The sequence below is a fragment of the Tupaia chinensis genome, unplaced genomic scaffold (assembly GCF_000334495.1).
Source record: "Tupaia chinensis unplaced genomic scaffold, TupChi_1.0 Scaffold000126_2, whole genome shotgun sequence".
In the NCBI taxonomy this organism is placed as follows: domain Eukaryota; kingdom Metazoa; phylum Chordata; class Mammalia; order Scandentia; family Tupaiidae; genus Tupaia; species Tupaia belangeri.
In genome coordinates, this window is record NW_006159594.1 from 899029 (window position 1) to 921297 (window position 22269).

Consider the following 22269-nt stretch of genomic DNA (forward strand, 5'->3'; position numbering starts at 1 on the left):
GAAAGAGGGATTATGACATGGCTACCCCCCCCCATCCCCAGCAAAGGGGAGACTTTCTCTCTCTCACTTTCTCTCTGCCTCTCTCTGGTGAGTGTGTGAGCCCTTTAGCAAATTAAAAACAAAAGACAATACTTAATAAAATTTATGTTTCTTTTTAAAAGAGGGGAAATGTGAAAGTTTTCAGAATCAAAATAGATTCATTTGTGTAAACCCTGACTAAACTAAGCTGGGAAGGTCCTGGAAGAGGTGTTTTTTCATGCTAGTATCCCTGATAACATGAACTATTATTTAGAGAACTCTGCCCATGAAAAACTTTGGTAAGCATGTTTAAATATTATGCTCATATGACCTGCACTCTGATGCAGTCTTTGCCATACTTCCCTGAAACTTGCTGAATATTAAGAAGTCCAGGGTGTCCCGACCTGGGGGGACAGCAGAATAGGTTTCCTGAGTGAAGGAGTGAGAGCCGGGACAAGCGGCGTAGTGTTACAGCACGGAGACGACAGTGTCGTCCATTTATTGTGGGCAGCACGGTACAGCACAGAGACGACGCAGTGTCTCTCACACATATTTGCTAAGTTTGCATAATAATTCTAATAGAATTTTTTTATGTCTTCCTTAAAATTTTCTATGTACACAACCATGTTGTCTGTGAACAATGATAGTTTTATTTCTTCCTTTAAATTTTGTGTGCCAGGGCTGAGGGGTGGCTGCATACATTGAAGGATACCATCTGTGGATTTGGTGGCTTTGCAAGAAAATTGAAATCATGGCAGGTCCAGAAGTTGATGCCCAGTTCCAGTTCACTGGTATTAAAAAGTACTTTGACTCTTATACTCACAGGTAGAAGAATGAATTGTGTACTGGCCACATGTAAAGGCACTGTTTTGACAATCTTATTTTTCAAGTTAAGATCTTAGGAGGGACCAGCAGTTGGCATAAGGGCTATGTCGCTGGACTCCCATGTAGTCATCTGTGATTCAAGTCCCAGACCCAGTGCATTAAACTCACACCGGGCACGTGTGCATGCGTGCCCAAGATCCTGAGAGGAGAATGGAGGAGAAGGGATTGTGGCAAGACCATCTCCTGTGGGAGAACTGTCTTTCTAGCTAGCACACGAAAACCTCTAGCAAAAACCTCTCCAAAAAAGAAAAAAAAAGATCTAAGGAAACTCCAGCTATGAAAGCAATACAAACGGAGTCAAACGTCCATACCTCATCTAAGTTCCCATGCCCGAAGAAGTTAATGTCAGCTCATAATGTGATATTCAGTGTGTACAATAAATTATGAACCTGGGGGAAAAAAATGTATGCAATCTGTCCTGACCCGGGGGACATTTGAACAGGTTTCCTGGGGGAAGGAGTGAGAGATGGGACAAACACACAGACGCATAGAGTGGAGACGAAACAAGGTGCTTGCTGATCAAGTCTTCAAGTCTTCTTTATTGAGAAAGAATGTTGAGTTATATACTGGCTGGTGGGCATTGATTGGTTGCCCGAAATGCAAATGAGATAGAACACCATGAACCAATCATTGGTGTGTGTGGATCTTTCCCATTGCCTAGAAACTCATCCGCCCCATGGGGAGAACAGTTGGTCACAAAATTTCTGAGAAACAGTTTGCTCAATGAGGAAGTGAAACCTAATGGTTTCCAAGATGGTGGATAGCTCAAGATGGCGGATAGCTCAAGATGTCTTATGTATGCAGTGCCCTACAGCAATCTATTTCTTTTTTGTCTTATTCCAAGGGCTCAGACCCCTAGAAATTTTTGGAATAAAGTGGGAGGACTGGGACAGCACGTGGTGTGGTCGTTAAGGCACTGGACTCACACGTAGTTGACCACAGCTCAACTCCCAGACCCAATGGCTTGAAACTCACACCAGGCACATGTGCATGTGTACCCAAAATCCAGAAAGAGATTGCAGTGTGGCCATCTTCCCTGGGTGGTGATTTTTCACTTTCCCTCTCTGTGTCTATCTGTCTCTCTCCAAAGAGTGCACACATCCTATGGGGAAAAAAAGAATAAGAAGTGGGAGGACTGTTCCTGTTCCTTCCCTTGTTACTAGTTTGAGAAGTAGAGTTCAGTTTTTCATAATTAACTATGATGCTCACTGTAGGCTTTTTGCAGACACTCCATTTCAGGATAAAAAGTTTCCTCTATTCCTAGTTATGGAGAGCAGCCACTCTGAGCAAACATCACCTTTAGGCACATGCAGAAACAGGTCTGTGAGCTTTGTTTGCATAGCAATGAAAATAATTTGCATGCAAATACACTAGCTACCTGCTGTCCAAACTGCAGAGCAGCATTGTGCTATAGGAAGTCACATGTGTTTCTCAGATTTTGCCCCAAAAGATCAAAGAAACTACATGGTGCCAGTTGCTTTTGCATCTTCAGACAATTAACACCCCAAAACAATTGGCTTTGCTTTCCATTTCTTCTTCTCCCATTTTCTACCCTTTTAAAGAATAAACCCAAGGCTGGTTCAGGGTCATGACTTTATCCATGAGAGAAGTCGTCGGGCCCACCCAATCCTCACTTTTTTATATTTGAATGTTTTTGTGCATTTGTTTTTATATTTCTAATCAACAGCACTCCCACTCAGAAAAACGTTCTGCTGAGCAGGCCCTGGCACCTACTGTATTAAATGAATAGATGTTGAATTTATTCTATTAATAAGAGAATTACGTTGATTGATGTACATTGTTAGACCAAATTTGCATTCCAGGGTTACAATATATTATCATTTTTATGTATTGCTGTGTTCAGGCTATTAATATTTTCATTGTCAGAGGACATGAGCACTCTTGAGAGAGAGAGAGAGAGGGAGAGAAAGATAAGGCACTCCCCTATAAAGTATGGCCACACTGCAATCATTTTTCTCCATTTCTTCATCCCATCAGGATTTTAGACATACACACACAGTACCTGGCATGTTTTTCAAGCCACCAGCATTTGAGATTCAAACCGCAGTAGGTCACTTAAGACCCGGCTCCCTATGCACAAGGATTAACCACTGTGCAATGGGGCCAGCCCAATACTTTGTTAAAGATTTTCATGTCTGGGGCCAGCAAGTAGTACTATTTTTGAGACTCTGGATTTCCACATGGTAAACCATGGTTCAAGTCCTGGACCCAGTGGCTTGAAACTCACACTGGACATGTGTGTCTGTATACCCAAAATCCTGAGAAGAGAATGGAGAAGGTATTGCAGTGTAGCCTTCCCCTTCGCCTCCCCACCCCACTGGAGCATGGCTTACTTTCTCTCTGTGTCTCTGGTGAGTTCATGTACCATAAAGAAAAAAATCTCTCCCCCCCAAAAAAAAGATTTTTGTGTATATGCTCATGAGAGAGAAAAGATTATAGTTTTCAGGCCAGCAGGTGGCATAGTAGCTAAGGAGGCTGAGCCTCCATCTTGACCAACTGCATGGTTCGGGTCCCAGACCTGGCGACTTGAAGGACACACACACACACACACACACACACACACACACAAAACACTGTATGTTCCTGTGTGCCCCAAATCCTGAAAAGAGAAATGAAGAAGGGATTATGACATGGCTACCCCCCCCCATCCCCAGCAAAGGGGAGACTTTCTCTCTCTCACTTTCTCTCTGCCTCTCTCTGGTGAGTGTGTGAGCCCTTTAGCAAATTAAAAACAATTGACAATACTTAATAAAATTTATGTTTCTTTTTAAAAGAGGGGAAATGTGAAAGTTTTCAGAATCAAAATAGATTCATTTGTGTAAACCCTGACTAAACTAAGCTGGGAAGGTCCTGGAAGAGGTGTTTTTTCATGCTAGTATCCCTGATAACATGAACTATTATTTAGAGAACTCTGCCCATGAAAAACTTTGGTAAGCATGTTTAAATATTATGCTCATATGACCTGCACTCTGATGCAGTCTTTGCCATACTTCCCTGAAACTTGCTGAATATTAAGAAGTCCAGGGTGTCCCGACCTGGGGGGACAGCAGAATAGGTTTCCTGAGTGAAGGAGTGAGAGCCGGGACAAGCGGCGTAGTGTTACAGCACGGAGACGACAGTGTCGTCCATTTATTGTGGGCAGCACGGTACAGCACAGAGACGACGCAGTGTCACAGCTCTTAAGGGTCACGTCGTCTACTGTGAGCAGCACACGGAGATGACACGGTGTCATAGCTCTTCAGGGTCATCTGGAGATGATGTAGTGTTACAGCTCTTCGGGGTCTCCCAGGTTGTCTGGAGATGATGCAGTGTCAGCTCTTCAGGATCCTCTGGAGACTGCGTGGTGTTTCAGCTCTTCAGGCTCTTCAGTCGTCGTCTTCCTGGTCATCGTCTGGCTACTGTGGACCAGGCATCGTGGTTATATACACTCTGGTGGGTTGTAAACGGGGGGCCGTGATTGGTTGTAAACGGTGGGCCGTGATTGGTTGTAAACGGTGGGCTGTGCTTGGTTGTAAGCAGTGGGCTGTGATTGGTTGCTTTTGGACCAATCGTGAGGTGCTGGATATGCAAATTTGAGGGATTCTAGTGGCCAATCAGAGCAAGGTTTTAAAGGTCAGGTTTTTGGAAGGGAACCAATCATGGTAATTGTTTGTTCTCTGAGGTACCTCAGCAGACTCACAGGTGCGTAGCCTCCCACACCAGGGGGATCAGCAGATGGCATAATGGTTATGTTGTTGGACTCCCACGTAGTCGACCGCAGTTCAAGTTCCCAACCTGCAGCTTAAAACTCATGCCAGGCATATGTTGATGTGAGCCCAAAATCCTGAGACAATGGAGAAGGGGTTGTGGCGTGGCCATCCCCTCTTGGGGGTTATTTCTTGCTTTATGTCTCTCTGTCTCTTTCTATCTCTCCACCGAGTGTAAACACCCTATAATAAGAACTCTCTACCAAAAAAAAAAAAAAAGTCCAGGGTATAACTGACAGTGGGGAATCAAGTCATGGACTCATCATATCAGAGTGAAACCTCACCCACCCAAGCACATGTTTGTGCTTGTAGCTATAAATACTGAAGTTGAGCTTTCTGGAGACAGGTAGGTGGTGCTTACTGACTGTTTGTAACCTGGTTTGAGAAACTGGGGCCAGCAGGTGGCATGGTGGTTAAGGGCCCTGGACTCCACATGTCAACCTTGGTGCAAGTCCTGGACCTGGCCGCTTGCTTTCTGACTTTTCTTCTCTGATGAAATTTAAAAAAAAATAAAGTTAAATAATTTAATTATTTAAAAAAAAGAATAAAGAAAAAAAGAAACACCATTCTTCGGCTCTTGCCTCTTGTATCACTGACAGGAAATAGACTTCATCTGACTTAGTAGTTTGCCAGTAGATCAAACATCTGCCGGGAGGGGTGGCCCGGACAGACACCAAGCCAATCACAACCAAGACTGTCTGGAGGCTAATTTTTTTGGAGAGGTTTTTGCTATAGGGAACGTGCACTTGCCAGAAAGAGAAACAGAAAGCGAGAAATCGCACCTGCGCAGGCCAGAAGAGGGACAAAAAGCGAAAAATCACGCCCCCCTCCATGGCCACGCCTCTATCCCGCGTCCAGCCAGGTAGCCATTAGAAAGCACTCTTCAACATCTTGTTAATAAGGCCCTTTACTGCTTGTTAACCACTTCAAATATGGCCGCCAAGCGACAGTTCTGGCTTCACGCCCTTTTCCAAAAAGGCCGCCTCCCACGGGGTTCCGGTTCAGAGCACGCACGCGCTAAGGCACATCCTCTTCCGGGCAACATGGCGATGGGGCTGATGTGCGGCCGCCGGGAGCTTCTGCGCCTGCTGCGACCCCAGCGTCAGGTAAGGTGACTTCAGGACTGAACACTGCGATCTTGCCCTTTCCCTGTGACCTGGGTCCAGGGACAGATGTGCTGGGAGCATGAGCAGACGCCGACCTGCTCACCAGGACCTGTGTCATGACCTCGGTCGCGTGAGGACACGGGAGGGTTACGTCCCCAGCTCTGCGGCCTCCGCGGCCCAGTTCGGTTGTCATTTCGCGGCTCTGGCTTTGCCCTGCCAAGGACACCCGAGCCTCTTATTCTGGGCCCGGGAGAGAGTCTGCCGTAACGGATACAGGAAACCCTGGCTGGAGCTCGGCTTTGCATGCATCTTTGCGTGCCTTCTGGCTAGCGGTCTGCGCCCAGAGAGCAGCAGGGTGCTCACTTGCGATCGCCGGGCTTCCAGCCTCTTGGGGCGTGAGCGGCGTGAACGCCCAAAAAAACGTGAACGCCTTATGTACTCACAACGGGACTTCTGCTCTCGGTAGAGGGGCTTCATCATCCTTTTACCCGTCAGTTCCACAGCGTAGCGGGGCCCTCGCAGTGGCCTGGGAAACCTCTGACCGCCGAGCTCCTGTTGCCAGCCCGCCCCTCCAGTGGACGCCCGCGCTATGTCGTCCTCGGAGTCCCCGGCCCGCGCTGCCTCAGTGCTTCTGCTGTCTTGTTTGCAGAAGCCCAGGTGAGAGGCCTTTCTTTCCTCCAAAGCTGAAAGTGGTGCTCCTTGGTTTCTTCCTGTTTTGTCCGAAGAGAGAGGGGACTATGCCAGGATTCTTGGCCATATTCCACGTGGTCCCCCAAAGTGTTGGCGTCTGTGCTTGGGGAAATAGATTTCTAACTCAGTGGAGAAACGCTGGAAGGTACAACAGGGGAGAGTTACGTTATAGTCTAGGCATGGTTTGCCAGAGTGGTGGCAAGCTACTCATGGTAATTGAGATGTGATTAAAGGTTTGTGAGTATTGGAAAAAGTATAATTTGCATATAAGATGCACAATTTTAAGTTTTTTATCTTAAAGACTGAATTGTTTTAAAGAAAGATTGTATATGTAATAGTTTCAATATTTGACAGAAATCGTGATAGTGATATTCAGATAGCTTTAGTTTGGGAAACAGTGGTATGAGAAGTGACTTCCCAGAATGAAGGGAAGTCATTGAAATGTTACTCTTTTAAGTAACTTTTTCTTTCTACCTAGTGGCAAAAACAGGGTGTCCTTTTTAAGCTTGAATTCTGTGAGGCTGAGGCTAACCTGGGAAACAGGAAATAGAGTGAAGAGAACAGAACCCAATGCTGATTATCATAAGAAGGCCTTACTTTGTGTATGTCAGCCCTACTGAATATCACACATGACTTCCTTTCACACAGGTTCAGGCCCCTCCTGTCATTCCTGCAGCTCCATCACCCACACAAGTACCTGAGGTGGCTTCTGGACAGACCGCTGACGTGATCCAAGCTGCTGTAGAACAGAGCTTCACTGAACTGGGGCTGGGATCATATACCCCAGTGGGATTGGTCCAGAACTTACTGGAATTTATGCATGTTAACCTGGGCCTTCCTTGGTGGGGGGCCATTGCTGCATGTAAGGGGAATATATGCTGGTCAAGGGTACAGAAAATGGGAACTTAAGTTTAGAACCTTAAATATGGCAGTTCTGTGAGTGGATCCAGGAAATAGTTACAGAAGTTTAGGGATAGAAACGCAGGTGATTTAAATGAGGGATAGAGGCTTGTGATACCTAATCGTACTATTTCCTAAAGAACAGTATAATACCATTGTATCATCTGGGATTCAAGAAGCATAGACGTTTGAATGTGAGCATGGCATTGAAGTAAGGGGACCTTGTAACAGTGTTAAAGGTACCCTGATTTAGGAAAGTAGATGGTCACATCAGGTGCTTAAATCCCCAAACTGGGAAGCCACTCACATTCCTCTTGTAAAGACTAATTCTGTGTCTTCCTATACCTTTCTCTATCAGTCATCTCTTCTCTCCTCGTGTCTTCAACATCCCCTTTTTACTTCCCTACCTTTATCCTACTGCATCATCAGAAATGTCATGATGTGTTTTTCTGTGCAAAAATGTGTCTCGACTTCCAGCAACCCAGTATAAACATGCTCAGGCATACCCATGTGTCACTTAGGAAAAATTTAACTCCATCCTTAATTCCCTTTTTAAATTTTTTTTTAAAATAATTATTTTATTTAACTTTTTTTTATTTATTTACTTATTTTAATTTGAGCAGAGAAGGACAGAGCATGAGGGGGATGGGGGAAGTAAGAAAGCGATCTACCAGGTCCAGGACTCGGTCATGTGGGAGTCCAGGGCCCTGAACCACCCTGCCACCTGCTGGCCCCTTAATTCCCTTTTAACTACTTCCTTATGTGTCTCTTCACTTTCAAAGCTGTTTTAAAAAGTATTCTGCATCCAGTAGGCCCACTTTCTAACCCTCACTAATCTGGCTTTTAGCAGAATCACCTTATTTTAAATGCTAGTAGCATCATTGTCAAATCCACTTATACTTAACCTTTTTGCTTTAGGCACCTTAGACCTTAGAATTTATTGTTGGCTTTTGTGACAGTCTTTTCTGATTTAATCCTCTCTTACCACACCTAGCCCCATTTACATTATCCAGTACTCTGCCTACACCTTCAGTGCTGGTATTCTGGGTTCCATCCTTAGCTCTCTCTAAATAGTTGTTGGAATGATCAGGAAATATGAAGCATAAGAAAATAGAGGGCTGAACAGTGGCACACAGTAAAGCCAATGCTTTGCAAGGCTGACTCACATGGAAAGATTCCAAGTTCATGTCCAGAGACCTCCCCAGTAGTGTCTGCCTGGGGTTGGATCACAGCATTAAGAGCCTGTTAGGAGTGATGTGTCTGTCTTTATCACTCATGAAAGGAATAAGTAACTCCCCCCCCCAAAAAAAAAAAAAGAAAGAAATAGGAAGGAGCTAAAGCAGTAAACCATCGGATTACTTCCTACTCCAGGGATTTTTAGAACAGTGGCTTTCAGACTTCATTCCTGGACGTCCCAGAGTTCTATAATGGTGCCTCTGAACAAGGCGAAGGCCAGAATGTGAACACTATAGTCAGTCTTCACCTTCACCCAGGGCAGCTTGGTCTCCTTGTTTTGTTTTATCAGAACTACACATGTACAGTTGGGAAAAAAGAAAAAAGGTTCCATTAATAACAGAAAGGTTTAGGGGCCACTAGGTAGCATGGTGATTAAAGACGCTGGATTCCCACACGGCTGACCGTGATTCAATTTCCAGACCTGACACCTTGCTTTCTCGCTTTTTTTCTCTCTTTCTCTGCCTTTGTCTGGTCAAATTAAAAAATACTAACAAATGGAATTAAATAAATAAATCAAACTTTCTTTATTTTTCCAATTTGATCAGAGACAGACAGAGAGAAGGAAAGTGAGAAAGCAAGCCACCAGATCTGGGACTCAAACCGCAGTCAGCCATGTGGGAGTCCAGCATTCCCCAAACACCACACCACCTGCTGGCCCCAAATAAGTAAATTCTTTTTCATAAAAATAAAAGTTTAAAAGCTGTTGATCTAGAAAAGTAGCTTCTATCACTTTTTTGTTGAAGGAAAAAAAACAGGATTCCTGGTCATCTGCTTAGAGAAGTTAATGTGAGACTTTTGTGATGCCAAAGGGGAAAACTGAGCTTTGAAGGAGCTAAGTCATACTCCTGCCCCATACAGGCCCTTGGGCATGATCACAGTGTAGAAGAGGCTGAAACAGAGAAACCCTTTCAGTGAGGACCGAAAACCTAGCTGCAGAACTGCTTTAGTTTCACTCCAGTCCTCCTCTGTATTCTCCAGGTACAGTTCTTGCCCGCTGCCTGGTTTTTCCTCTCATTGTGAAGGGCCAACGGGAGGCAGCCAAGATCCACAACCACTTGCCAGAGATCCAGAAGTTCTCCACTCGAATCAGAGAGGCCAAGTTGGCAGGAGACCATGCTGAGTGTGAGTTGATTACAGATGAGTGTGGGAGCTGGTCACGTTTGCTTTACCTGATATTCCCCTGGAGGAAAGGAACGACCTGAATCAGGAGTTGCTACAGTTGGGCCTGTTCTAAAGATTCATCTCCTTGGGCTTTGGGGTTGGCCAGTCAGTCAGAAGTTTCATGGGCCTGGTGATGAGGGTGTTCACTTCCACCGACAAAACTATTAGACCATTCGTTCATTTCTCTTCACCTCAGTTTACAGGGCCTCCACGGAGATGACACTTTACCAGAAAAAGCATGACGTTAAACTCTTTAAACCACTCATTTTACCTCTGACTCAGGTGAGCAAAAACATTTCCCTTCTTAGTTCATCCTGAACCAATCAGTTTGCCTCCTCTGTGTCTCCTATGCCTCAGACCTCCCCCTGCCCCCCACCCAAAAAAAAAAAAAAATAAAAGCAGGTTGTGGTGAGGTTATAAATGGCTTTCAATAACGGGTCATGACAATGCTTCCTCTGCTAAAATGTGTCTATGCTGTTTATCCTGTGTAATAGGCCCCGATCTTCATCTCCTTCTTCATTGCCTTGAGAGAGATGGCCAACCTTCCCGTGCCCAGCCTGCAGACAGGTGGCCTCTGGTGGTTCCAGGACCTTACAGTATCTGATCCCATCTATATATTACCACTCGTAGTCACTGCTACAATGTGGGGTGTCCTTGAGGTAAGTCTAGGTTCGCCCAGAGCCAGGCCTGCAAAGGTGAGCTTGGAGTGGGGTATAAAATAGTGTAGAATGGTCACCCTGCACTCCTGGAGAAAGAGGGTTGATAGGTGAGAGATTTGCACCAGATTCACTAAAACACATACGCATTCACTACTCTTTTCGTCTCCACCACCTCTTTGGTTTTGGCAGCTAGGTGCTGAGACAGGTGTCCAAAGTTCTGACCTTCAGTGGATGAGAAATGTCCTCAGAGTGATGCCCCTGGCAGTCTTGCCCATTACCATCCATTTCCCTACGGTAGGTAATCACTTAGGCACTGACTCCTTTGACCTAGCCTAGCTACATCCTAGCAGGCTGGTCAGCAGTGCAGTTTCTGAGTACCTTCTCTGTATCCTCACCCAGGCGGTGTTCATGTACTGGCTTTCCTCCAATGTGTTTTCCCTGATACAAGTCTCCTGCCTTCGGATTCCAGCTGTACGCACTGCACTTAAAATCCCCCAGCGTGTTGTGCATGATCCTGACAAATTACTTCCACGGGAAAACTTCATAAAGAGCTTCAAAAAAGGTAAGGGTTCATCCTCCGTGAAACAGAACCAGGACAAAGCGGTCTAAAAATGGAGACTGAACTGTCGTACTGCTCGGTACACAGGCTGGAAGAATGCGGAAATGGCACATCAGCTACGAGAGCGTGAACAGCGCATGCAAAATCACTTGGAGCTGGCAGCCAGGGGTAAGTAATCCTTTCACACTAAATCCTGTCTTCTATTTCTTCTTTTCTTTGTTCACTGAGATTTGTTTGCTCCTTTTCCCCCAGGTCCCTTACGACAGACCTTTGCCCACAACCCTCTGCTACAACATGGGAAGAATCACCCTCCCAGCACTCCTGACAGCAGCAACACTAGCAGCAAGAAACCAAAGTCAAAGCATCCCTGGCGTGACACGCTTGGCTGACTTGTGTTCCCTGCTCATTCAGGCAGGAACTCTGTCTCTTCAAAGACTCATCCTCGAAGCAAGACATGTTCTGCTTTTGTCCTCTAACAGGACAAAGATGATGTGTCCTTGTGCCAGACCTAAGAACTGGAGGACATGGAAATGTTTATTTTTAATAGACTCCACTACAGATTTACACCTGTGTGAAAGAGAACACTAGGGAACCAAGTGATCTTCCCATCCACAGTTGGTAAACCTCTATACTACCTGCTACTTTCTGATACTTAATAGAGGGTACCATGCTTCAAAGATAAGGAGTAGGTTGGTTCATGATTGCCCTTGGCCCATGTTCTTTATGAGTGTCTTAATGTTATAACTTGGCGTTAAGTACTTAAACCTCGAACCAATGTCTGTGTTGTTCCTCCACTTTTGTATCGCAGTCATAGGTATGACTGATAAGCCGAGATTGTGTCTAAATATAATAACTGCATTTTTATTTTTTTTTTAATGCCAGAGGATGTAATGGGCACACAGTAAGTAGGAGGGGATAAAGCAGCTCCCAGTAGTCACATTACATGGTCACACTACAGTTTTTTTCCTCCAGTCCTCCATCTTGTTAGGATCCTGGACATACTCATCCCAGCCTATTTCTCAAGCCACCAGGACTAAGACTCAAACCCTGGTGTGTGTGTGATCCGGCTTCCTCTGCAAAGCACTTAACTGCTGCACTATGGGGCTGGTCCTAATAACCTCATTTTTTGATGCTAAGATTACCTTCAGGGCCAGCCAGGTGGTATGGTAGTTACGGCAGTTGGATTCCATCTGGCTGACTGCAGTTCGAGTGCTGGATCCAATAACTTGAAAAACACGCCAGGTGGGTGTGCATGGATGCCCAAAATCCCGAGAGAAGAATGGAGTAGAAGTGATTGCAGGGTGGTCATCTCCCCTGGGGGTACTTTCTCACTTTCTCTCCCCCAACCCCTGCCCCTGTTTCTCTCTAGCCAGCACACACACATTATAGCAATTTATTTTTTTTTTGAGAGGTTTCCCTATAGGGCACGTGTGCTCGCCAGACAGACAGAGAGAGACAGAAAGTGAGAAATCACCCCCCCAGGGGGGATGGTCACGCCACAATCCCTTCTCCATTCTCCTCTCCGGATCTTGGGCACGCACACGCACCCAGCATGAGTTTTAAGCCACCAGGTTCGGGACGTGAACCGCGGTCGACTACATGGGAGTCCAGCAACATAGCCATTATGCTAACTGCTGGTTCCCACATTATAGCAAATTTTAAAACTTCAGTAAGTAGATACGCTCAAATTCTTGGTGATAAGATGAATGAAAGTTGTCATTTTCATGTGTCAGCCTAACATTTTACCACATTAGTTAAGGTGTTCTCTTTTCTGCCTTGTAGAGATTGGTTTTATCAACCTTCAGTAGCTAAATTGATAAGAAAGAACAGTCTTTCTGGTTTTAGATTAACAGGAGCTGTCCCAGAGACACTAAAATGGAGCCATTCAAACTTGAACATAACCCTTTTATTGTTGCCTAGCACCAGTGACAGTCTCATGTCTCTAAAGGAGACAGGAAATTTGGAGCATTGTTGGCCCTTTTAAAGGAAAACCGGAGTGGGTAGGCACACCCAGAGGTGTAACTAGAACTACCGAGCCCACACCTGACATGCTCCCCACCACAGTCTGTTTTATCATCCCTTTAGAAAGGTGGAAACAATATGTAGCAAAACAAATAAATTACTTTTCCTCTGTCAAAAAACAAGTTCAAAGGTTGGAGCTGCCTAGACCAGATTTCTGGACTTGTGCCTCTGAAGAAGTAAGCTTTCCTTTTCAATGTCCTTGGCTCCTGCCAGTAGGAAACAAGAGGTCCCACTTTCCACATCTCAGGATGCTGATAGCATTTAGTTAGACTTGGGGTCTCGTTGCTTGGGCATCTCTCCTCCATCTTCCAAATCCATTTCTGCAGCAACTGACATGCATAGGACTTGGAGGTATCGTGTGGTAGATGCTGCAAAGAGAAGTTTGACTTGAAACTGGGAAGAGGCAAACTGGGCTGAATTCAAGTGACATTGACTGGGACTGGGCCTGAGGGGAGTGACTCAGTTAAGCCATAGGAAAAATGGCAGGCATTGGCAAAGGTGATTTGGGACCCTAGATTTGCAGAAAAGGCAAAGATCAGGCTGTATAATATCTGAGCTTACTTGAGGAGCCAAAGCTTACCCACAATCCTTCGGAGATAAAGAGGTCTTTTGCGCTCTGGTACTCTAATGATGAGGAAGTAAAAGGGCAAGCCTGAGAGGGCGATGGCAATACCAATGAGGGAGTTGATGGTGTCACTGTAAAGTGGAACAGCCACGAGGAAAATGGTGCAGAGGCAGAAGACAATGGGGAAGAAGAGGCTGAGCTGAGGGCACAAAGGAAACAACTGGAGGTTAGACAGCTCAAGACTCTTGACATCCAATTTAACATCACTCAAGATCAGAGTGCTGAGCCCTCCATTCCTTTGATCTAAACACACCCCCACCACCAAGTCCTAGGCAAAAGCTTCTGAGTAAACCATGTATCAATATGTAAGAGTCCCCTGTAGCAGCAGCTCTCCCTGTTCCATATGGAGATAAGTTACCTTAAGGGGACGAGGTCGATCAGGCTCCTTCCAGCGCAGATAGAGCTGACCCACAATAGAGAGCCCCACAAAGAACCAGTAGCTGAAACTGTAGTAGTTAATGAGCTGGAAGATGTCCTCCACACACAAGTAGATCAATGCCATGATACCCTGTAGGCACAAGCTCAAGTCAGTTTCTCTAAAGGCCTTTGTTAAACAAGGCACCTTCATTCTAACCCCCACCACAAGTCCTCAGAGTCATCTTGTCCTATTTCCACCCTCATTAGTACCCTCGTTCTTTTCTAGTAAAGTCAAAAACCTCTCAATAGTTTTCATCCCATTCTTCAAACCTATGGCAAATTTAACCCTCTGAGGGCACAGTCTAAAGTCCTTCAAACATTTTTTGCATAAGACCTTAATAGTCCAACCTACACTTGCAGCTCTTGCCTCTTTCCACATACTGCTTTACCACAGGACTTTCCAATGCTGTTGTTTGGTTTTTTGGGATTTTTTTAATCAAACACCCTTCAGGATCAGCCCATTGACCCAATGGTTAAGGAAGCTGGGTCCCACATGGCTAACCACGTGGTTCAAATCCCAGAACCAGTGGCTTGGAAAAAATAGGAGGCCAGCAGGTGACATAATGAATGGTTAAGGCACTGGATTCCCACATGGCCCACCAGCTTGAAACTCATACCAAATGTGTATGTGTGTTGTGCCCAAAATCCCAAGAGGAAAATGGAGGAGTTGCAGCATGGCCATTACCCCTGGGGGATAGACCTCTCACTTTCTGTCTCCAGTGAGCACGTGCACTCTGTGTGCATGCCCAGACTCCCAAAAGGAGGTATAAATGGAGAAGGTGTTCCCCCTCCCTGTCTATGATGGGCACACATGCCCTCTGGCAAATTAAAAACAAAAGGCCATCTCATCATTTACATCCTGACCTGAACTTTCAAAATCCTCCTCAAATGGACTTCCTCCAAGAAGTCTTCATTTACCCTCTTCCCCCATGGAAATGATCCTTTCTTTTTTGGGGGGGTGGGGAGGGGGAGAGAGATTTTCGCTACAGGGCACGTGTGCTAGCCAGACAGACAGAGACAGAAAATGAGAAATCACCCCCCCCCCCCAGGGGGGATGGCCACGCCGCAATCCCTTTTCCATTCTCCTCTTGGGATCTTGGGCACGCACGCACATGCGCCTGGCATGAGTTTTAAGCCACCAGGTCCGATCATTTCTTTTTTTGAGCAGTAAACATCACCTGCTATCTGTCAAGTGATTGTAGTCAATCATTCTAATGTATTCCGTGAAAATTATGCCTTATCTTAGACTATAGGTGGTTGACATTTCCTTAGAGAAGTTAGACTCTGTCTTAGGAACCATTATAGCAGTTAGCACAGTGCCTTGCCTATGGTGGCTGTTCATCAGTAGTTTTAGTTTTGGGGGTTTTTTTTACTTTTCATTTAGTCATTTATTTATTTTTTTAATTTGGCCAGAGAGAGAGGAAAATGAGAAAGCAAGCCACTAGGTCTGGGACTTGAACCATGATCAGCCATGTGGGAGTCTCCAGCCACCATTGCCACCTGCTGGACCCATCAATAGTTTTTATCTCATAATCTGTTTTATAAGTTTGAGGACACTAGTAAAATTGTCACATCTTCTGTTACTAAAGTTTTCCCCACAGTCAGGTATTCAGTCACGTTCTTGAGATCACTTACATTGAAAAGCAGAGCAGGCACTGGTGTGAACCTCTCAACATGAATCATGCAGATGGCATCAGGGAGATGGCCTTCTCTTGAGCCCACAAAGAAAAGCCTGTTTCAGATAAGATAGAAAAGGCTGAGAACATCATGGGTCACAGGTACACCCTGACTCACCTGCCACAGCCCTCATCTGCCATCCCTTATAAGAGTGAATAATATGGAATGGAGTTCAGTATTGACATTAGTAAGAGCCTGAGGCTGCTAACGGGAACAAGAAGAAAGAAGCTGTGGCATCATTTGGGAAACATGGGTGATTAAAGTCCAGGTTCTGTTAAGTTCTACCATCCTGTGCCATTGCTTTTCACAATGGCCCCTCCCTGCAAAAGACACCACTCTTACCTAGAAGCAGCCACAATAGAGGCATTGAGTCCACCAAAGCAAGATAATGCAACTGCCACTGGAATTATCCAGTTGAATATTCCAAAAGTCTGGTCTGCAAAAGTCTAAGGAAGAAGAAAGGACAAGAATAACTAGCAGGACCTAAAACAGAAGAAAGGCATGGACAGGCATGCCCCAGATTCCTCTTAACTATGAATCCAACTTTTCTTCCACAGTGGGGTAACAGGACCTTCTTGCAAACCCAGTATCCTAGCTATAGCTTTCAAGTGTGTCTACCCCCTTTCCAAGACTTTTAAGAGCTGGGATATACCCACATGTCCACAATACACCCTAAGCCTACTAGTAAAAATCTTTTACCACAGCAACAGCATCACTGGCCAAGATGTCCCTCATGTCCAGCACGGCGTAATAGGCCACGTTGGTCAAGATGTAGATAATGGTAACAATGGGCATAGAGATGCCAATGGAAAGGGGCAGGTTCCTACAAACAGAATAAAGGATGTATTTTTTTTTTAAAGATTTATTTATTTAATTCCATTTGTTGTTAATTTGACCAAAGAAAGACAGAGAAAGAAAAACCAAGCTGCCAGGTCTGGGACTTGAACCACAGTCAGCTATGTGGGAATTTAATGCCTTTAGCCACCACACCATCTGCAGGCCCCTAGAGGATATTTTAGTCCCACAGTTGCATCCCTGTCTCTCCTTTAATCCTTGGATTCCCTGCCACACTAATCTAGGATAGCGACTCCTGTTGAATTTCTCCGATGCCTCTGCTTATTAGGTTCCCCCCTGGGATGTGAGCTGAGGCTCTGAACTCTTAAAGAACTATAGAACATTAGGGGAAAGAATTGTTACATTGAAAGAAAGAACTGGGACCAGAAGTTAGTGTAATGGCTATGTCACTGAACTCCCATGTAGCCGACCATGGTTCGAGTCCCAGACCCAGTGGCTTAAACTCACGCCGGGCGCGTGTGCGTGCATGCCCAAGATCCCAAGAGGAGAATGGAGAAGGGATTGTGGCGTGGCCATCTCCCCTCAGGGGTGATTTCTCGCTTTCTATCTCTCTGTCTCTCTCTTTCTGGCAAGCACAGGCACTCCATAGCAAAAAAAAAAAAAAAAAAAACTATGCAAAAATAATAATAAAATAACTATTGGAGTGTCAAAAAAGGCATGATGCATTTTTGCATAGAAAAACAGAAAATTCATCTTGACTTTTCCAACAACGCAATATGTCACAGCATAATAACAGCATGAGATGGGAAATTGTTTTTCACATCTAAAGGTCTTTTGGTATCAGCATTCCTTCTCTAAGATTGTCGATACCAGAAATTTTGTCTTAAGGTTAAGATATGTAAGAAGAATTATGGAGGTAAACCGTGAATTCTAACATCTCAGAATATAAAATAGGCCTTCAGTAGGAAGAGCAGTGTATGTAAATACGCAACCTGAGCGATATGTACATTTGTCCCTCCCTCAGTTTGAGACCCTTGGGTGCCATTGGAACTAGTGCTAAGAGACACACAAAGACCTCTCGAGGTCACTCTAGTCCAATAAAGCCATGATCTTTATAAACATCCTCGACAGTTAAGACTGCCAAGAAGAGCAAATACTCTTGAGTCATTCAGCTTTTGTCCGGTAGGTGGAAGCACTACCATGCCTGGATACTGCTACTGTCACTGCTCCTAGGATTGCAGCACTAGATGTGTACCCAGAGTGCCTTTGTTTCTCAAAGCCAAAAGTAGTTTATTGGTATAAGAATTGTTATTCTTTTGACTTGGAAATTTACAGAATCTCCATTGCCTGGCAAATCTTAGTTCCCAGAAGCAGAATTTTAGAGCCAGGAAAAACCCCCAAGAAATACAACTCAACTCCCTCAATTACAGATAAGGAAGCACATAAAGGCATGGCAGGGTGACTCCTTCAACGTCACCCAGTGAACTAGTGGAAAGACAAACCACAGGGCTTTTGATTTCCTGTCTAGTACTTTTTTCACTCTGCATGACTACAGAGTAATTTAGAGTAACAGTGGTGGCGTAATATAGTCAAATGACTGAAACAATATTACAATGTCTGTAAGGATTTTAGGAAATAAGGAAGAGATCTGAAGGGAAACAAGGTTTCTGGAAGGCTATGACCTACAATTATCTGTGTGGAGGGACCAGCAGTTAGCGTAATGGCTATGTCGCTGGACTCCCACGTAGTCGACCACGGTTTGCGTCCCGGACCCGGTGGCTTAAACTCACACCGGGCACATGTGCGTGCGTGCCCAAGATCCCGAGAGGAGAATGGAGGAGAAGGGACTGCGGCGTGGCCATCCCCCCTGGGGGGGTGATATCTCACTTTCTGTCTCTCTGTCTCTCTCTGTCTGGCTGGCAAGTGCACACGCCCTATAGCAAAAAACCTCGCAAAAAAAAAGAGTAGGTGAAAGATCTATTAAGAAACATACACCAGCACATAGTATAACCTGGTTTAGTATAGGAATGAATAAGCAACAGTAAAAAAATCAGTTTAAAGAATGTTACAGGACCAGCCATATAGTACATTGATTAAGGGAATCAGATCCCACATGGCTGACCACAGTTCAAATCCCAGCCCAGCAACTCGAAAACACTGGGCATGTGTGTATACATGCATGCCCCAAATCCTGACAGGATAAAGAAATGGAAGAAAAAGGATTGCAGCATGACCATACTCATTGTAGGGGAGGGTACTTTCTCTGTCTCTCTGGGGAGCACATGTGTATACCCTGTGGCAATGAAAAAAAATTTACAAAGCAAAGCCAACTGGTGGTGTGGAGTTTAAGGCAGCTGGATCCCACATGGCAAATCCCACTGGTCTGCGTCTCAGACCTGTGGCTTGAAAAATCACTCCAGGCACATGTGCATAATGCCCAGAATCCTAAGGGGACAATGGAGGAGAAGGGATTGTGACATTCCACCGGGAGGGTTTTTTCTTTCTCTGGCAAGTGCATGCACCCTACAACAAACTAATGAATATTTTTTTAAATGTTACCAAGCATTAACAAGAAAGTTCACGTTACTATGATCATGGGCAAGTTACTTCTCTGTGCCTCAGGCCTCCCATGTGCTAAAATGGAGCTAATAAAATCAGCCTCATAAGTGGTTTTGGTATATTATCTGGCACATGGCAGAAGCTCAATAAATGATGGCTAGAGGCCAGCAGGTGGCATGATGGTTAAGATGCTGAACTCCCACATGGCCAACTGTGGTTCAGGTCCTGGACCTAGCAGCTTGGTTTCTTGCTTTCTTACTTTCCCACTCTCTGTCTGTCTCTGGTGAGCACACATGCCGTATAGCTAATTTTAAAATAATCATAAAAAAATAAATAATTATTTTAAATAAATAAATAAAAGATGGCTATCACTGCCACAGCATTGGTAGTAAGGTACCTACCTCTCAGGATTCTTTATTTCTTCAGTGACATAGTTGAGGGTGTCCCAGCCTGAGTAGGAGAACAGAGCCGAGTACAGTGCCAGGGCAATGTCACCCATTGCAAATGATGAACCTTCAAATGAATTCTCAAAGTGAGTCGAGGCTCCTGGAACCAGAGAACATTTAGAAGACAGAGGATTAGTGGCCCATTTTCCCAACTTCAGGGGAACACAGTAAAAGAATGGCAGGATATCCGATAACAGCAGTTAAGTGACTTGGAACACCTTTGGCAGCAAGGGTACCAGTGAAGGAATGGGAAACAGAAGAGAGACACCTACAGAGATGGCCAGAATGTAGGGAATGGCATGGATGGAGACCTTTATAGGAAGGACCTGTGGTGACTTTCTGTGATAAACTACTGTGGAGCAGAGAGCTGGAGAACAGGAATGATGCAGCCCTTTTCTACTTTGCTCCCTTTCTAACACCAGACAGGAACAATACAGAGTAGACAAAGGGCAGGGCTCAGTATACACAGGTCAACAGCAGTTGTAGGGTAGGCGTTTATACTGATGGGTACTAGCAGTTCATTTCTGACCATGTCCACTCTTACAGGAAAAACACTCATAGACATTGCATTAGGCTGGACAGTCTGCAAAAGCCAATTCCAGGGCAAGGCTATCATCAGCCCTTTTGCCAAGATCAGCCATCTCAGGGAAGCAACATGTGCCAAGCTTAAAGGATAGGTTTAAGGCCAATCTGCCTGGGTACAAATTCTATTCTACTACTTTTTGCTAGGGACTTAGGAAAGAAATACTGAATTTTTTGTTCAGTTTCTATAAAGTGGGAATAATAATGCTGCCTACCCAGATAAGGGACTTGAGAGAATTAAATGAGATAATACACAAAAGCAATTAGAGGAATGTAGCTAAAGGAAATGCTTTATGAATGTTAGTTGCTGTTAATATTATCTCTTACCCTGGCCAAGTCGAACAATGCCTGCAATGATGACTGCAATCAGCGCCAATACTTTAGCGTAGGTGAAAATATCTTGTACCAAGGTTCCCCATTTGACATAGGCACAGTTAATGAAGGTTAGGAGACCTGAAAGAAAAATGATACTGATTGGTGATTGACCTTTACCACCTAGAGGGCCTTAGACACTCAAGCAGATTTTGTGGTACCTGTCACCAGGGTAGACCCTTCTGCCAAAGATGGCATACTGTGTCTGGGCTACAATCTGCTCTGCACTGGAAACCTCTGCCCCAGAATGTCCTCACCATTATAACTCAAAGGAACTTGCTGGGCACCTGTGTACATAGCTCTACCGTACCGCCTCCCACCAGCCCTTTAGATGGGCGACACAAAACAATGACTGTGGATTTGTTTACGAACAAAAGTGTACCCAAATTACCAGTCACAGCAATGGAAGGCAACTGGCAGCTATACAGGATTAGCAATGTGTGCAGCTCTTGGATCTGAAGTCACAGTATCTCCTGCTACCACTGTGACATGGACTTCAGGACCCAGCACTCTGACTCTGTGGTATGACAGTTAACCTTGAGAGTCCTATTATGACTTACTCAATGTCTAGGCCAGCAGGTCAGGATGTGTGGCCAAAGATTAGGCTAGAGGCCAGACTTCCTGCCCACTGCCTGCCAGTTCAGCTGCTTGTTTTGTACTTGGAAAGATTCTTGCTGCTAAGAGAAGTTCCTATAGAATGAGGACGGGATATTTTTCCTGCCCAGATAATACAAAAGTAAAAGCCACAGACATTCCTCACATCCTTCTACACTGAGGTAGAGATGATTCCTTTACCTGGATGAGCTTCAGTAAAGTCCACAGATCACCCTTAGAGCTACAGTTCTTTTCTTTTTCTTAAAATAAACTCAAATTTCCTTTTCTAAATTATTTTATTGAACTTTATTTCATTTACTTATTTATTTTAATTTTACCAGAGGGACAGAGTGTGTGAGAGAGAGGAAAAGTTAAAAAGAAAGCCACTAGGTCCAGGACTCGAACCACAGTCAACCACATGGGAATCCAGCATCCTTAACCATCATGCGGCCTGCTGGTCCCCAGAGCTACAGTTCTTAACTTGGCCCTCTACAAAGCCCAAAATTCTTTAGCAAAATGTTATGTCTGTATGAATATATGCATTTTTCTAAGAAAAGTGTCCATAACATAAATCAGAAGGTCGGGGAAATCCATTACCTCTCCCTCCCACCCACCCCCCCAAAAAAAATTTACAATCCACTATTTAGGAAGAAGTTTGAAGAGAGGTTGACCAGTTACCCCAGGATTTGGGGAATGAGGGGGACAGAAACAAACAACTCTGAAATTCAATAGAAGGTTCTTTGACCCCCCCCACCAGCCTCCAAAGTAGGCAGGCAGGCAAGTTCACACACCTTCCCCAGTGGTAATAACAATGCATCACTTCATTGCTCCCACCTTCCCAGCTCAGCAACTGGAACACAATAAGGAGGGCTTCATATTAAGGCTCTTCTCCTAAGTGCTCTAAGGTCAAGATCAGTGTCACCTGCCTTGCCAGTAGAGAAACTGAGACCCAGCCTGCCTCAGGCCCCCAGCATAGTCAGGAAGTACTCCCTTTCTGAGTTCTCCAGGCAGTGGCATGGTCCTTGGTGTCCCTAGCCCTCCTGTATTGTGTCCTGATTACATAACATTCTGGCCCAGAGGCTACTTAATGATGAGAAGCAGGAAAGACCAGCCTCTCCAAACAGCTGTCCCATCTTCTCTCTCTTCCTCCTCCCTTCTACTCATTGTCCAAGTATTTTTCTGCTCTTTCTGAAAGGGGC

The 22269-nt window shown here is 44.9% G+C and overlaps 2 protein-coding genes and 1 pseudogene across 5 annotated transcripts in view; 2 read left to right on the forward strand and 1 right to left on the reverse strand.

The window, feature by feature from the left end:
• The first annotated feature begins 769 nt into the window (after positions 1-769).
• Positions 770-2078, forward strand: LOC102482318 (up-regulated during skeletal muscle growth protein 5 pseudogene; annotated as a pseudogene).
• Positions 2079-5678: 3600 nt separating this feature from the next.
• OXA1L (OXA1L mitochondrial inner membrane insertase) lies at positions 5679-11845 on the forward strand. Its single transcript, XM_006144482.3, has 10 exons — positions 5679-5776; positions 6272-6433; positions 7115-7328; positions 9581-9724; positions 9960-10045; positions 10258-10422; positions 10612-10716; positions 10822-10984; positions 11069-11149; positions 11234-11845. The coding sequence occupies exons 1-10, from the start codon at positions 5714-5716 to the stop codon at positions 11368-11370; spliced, it is 1320 nt and encodes a 439-aa protein (XP_006144544.1). The 5' UTR covers positions 5679-5713; the 3' UTR covers positions 11371-11845.
• A 1020-nt stretch (positions 11846-12865) lies between these two features.
• SLC7A7 (solute carrier family 7 member 7) overlaps positions 12866-22269 on the reverse strand; it is a 51607-nt gene continuing 42203 nt past the window's right edge. For all 4 annotated transcript variants that reach the window (XM_027770300.1, XM_027770299.1, XM_006144483.2 and 1 more), the window contains 8 exons: positions 20432-20557; positions 19478-19622; positions 16422-16545; positions 16065-16168; positions 15681-15777; positions 13987-14136; positions 13584-13767; positions 12866-13371 (listed from right to left, as the gene is read on the reverse strand). In XM_027770300.1, coding sequence (XP_027626101.1) covers positions 13265-13371; positions 13584-13767; positions 13987-14136; positions 15681-15777; positions 16065-16168; positions 16422-16545; positions 19478-19622; positions 20432-20557 — 1037 coding nt within the window. In that variant the 3' untranslated portion in view covers positions 12866-13264. The remainder of the gene's footprint in view (positions 13372-13583; positions 13768-13986; positions 14137-15680; positions 15778-16064; positions 16169-16421; positions 16546-19477; positions 19623-20431; positions 20558-22269) is intronic.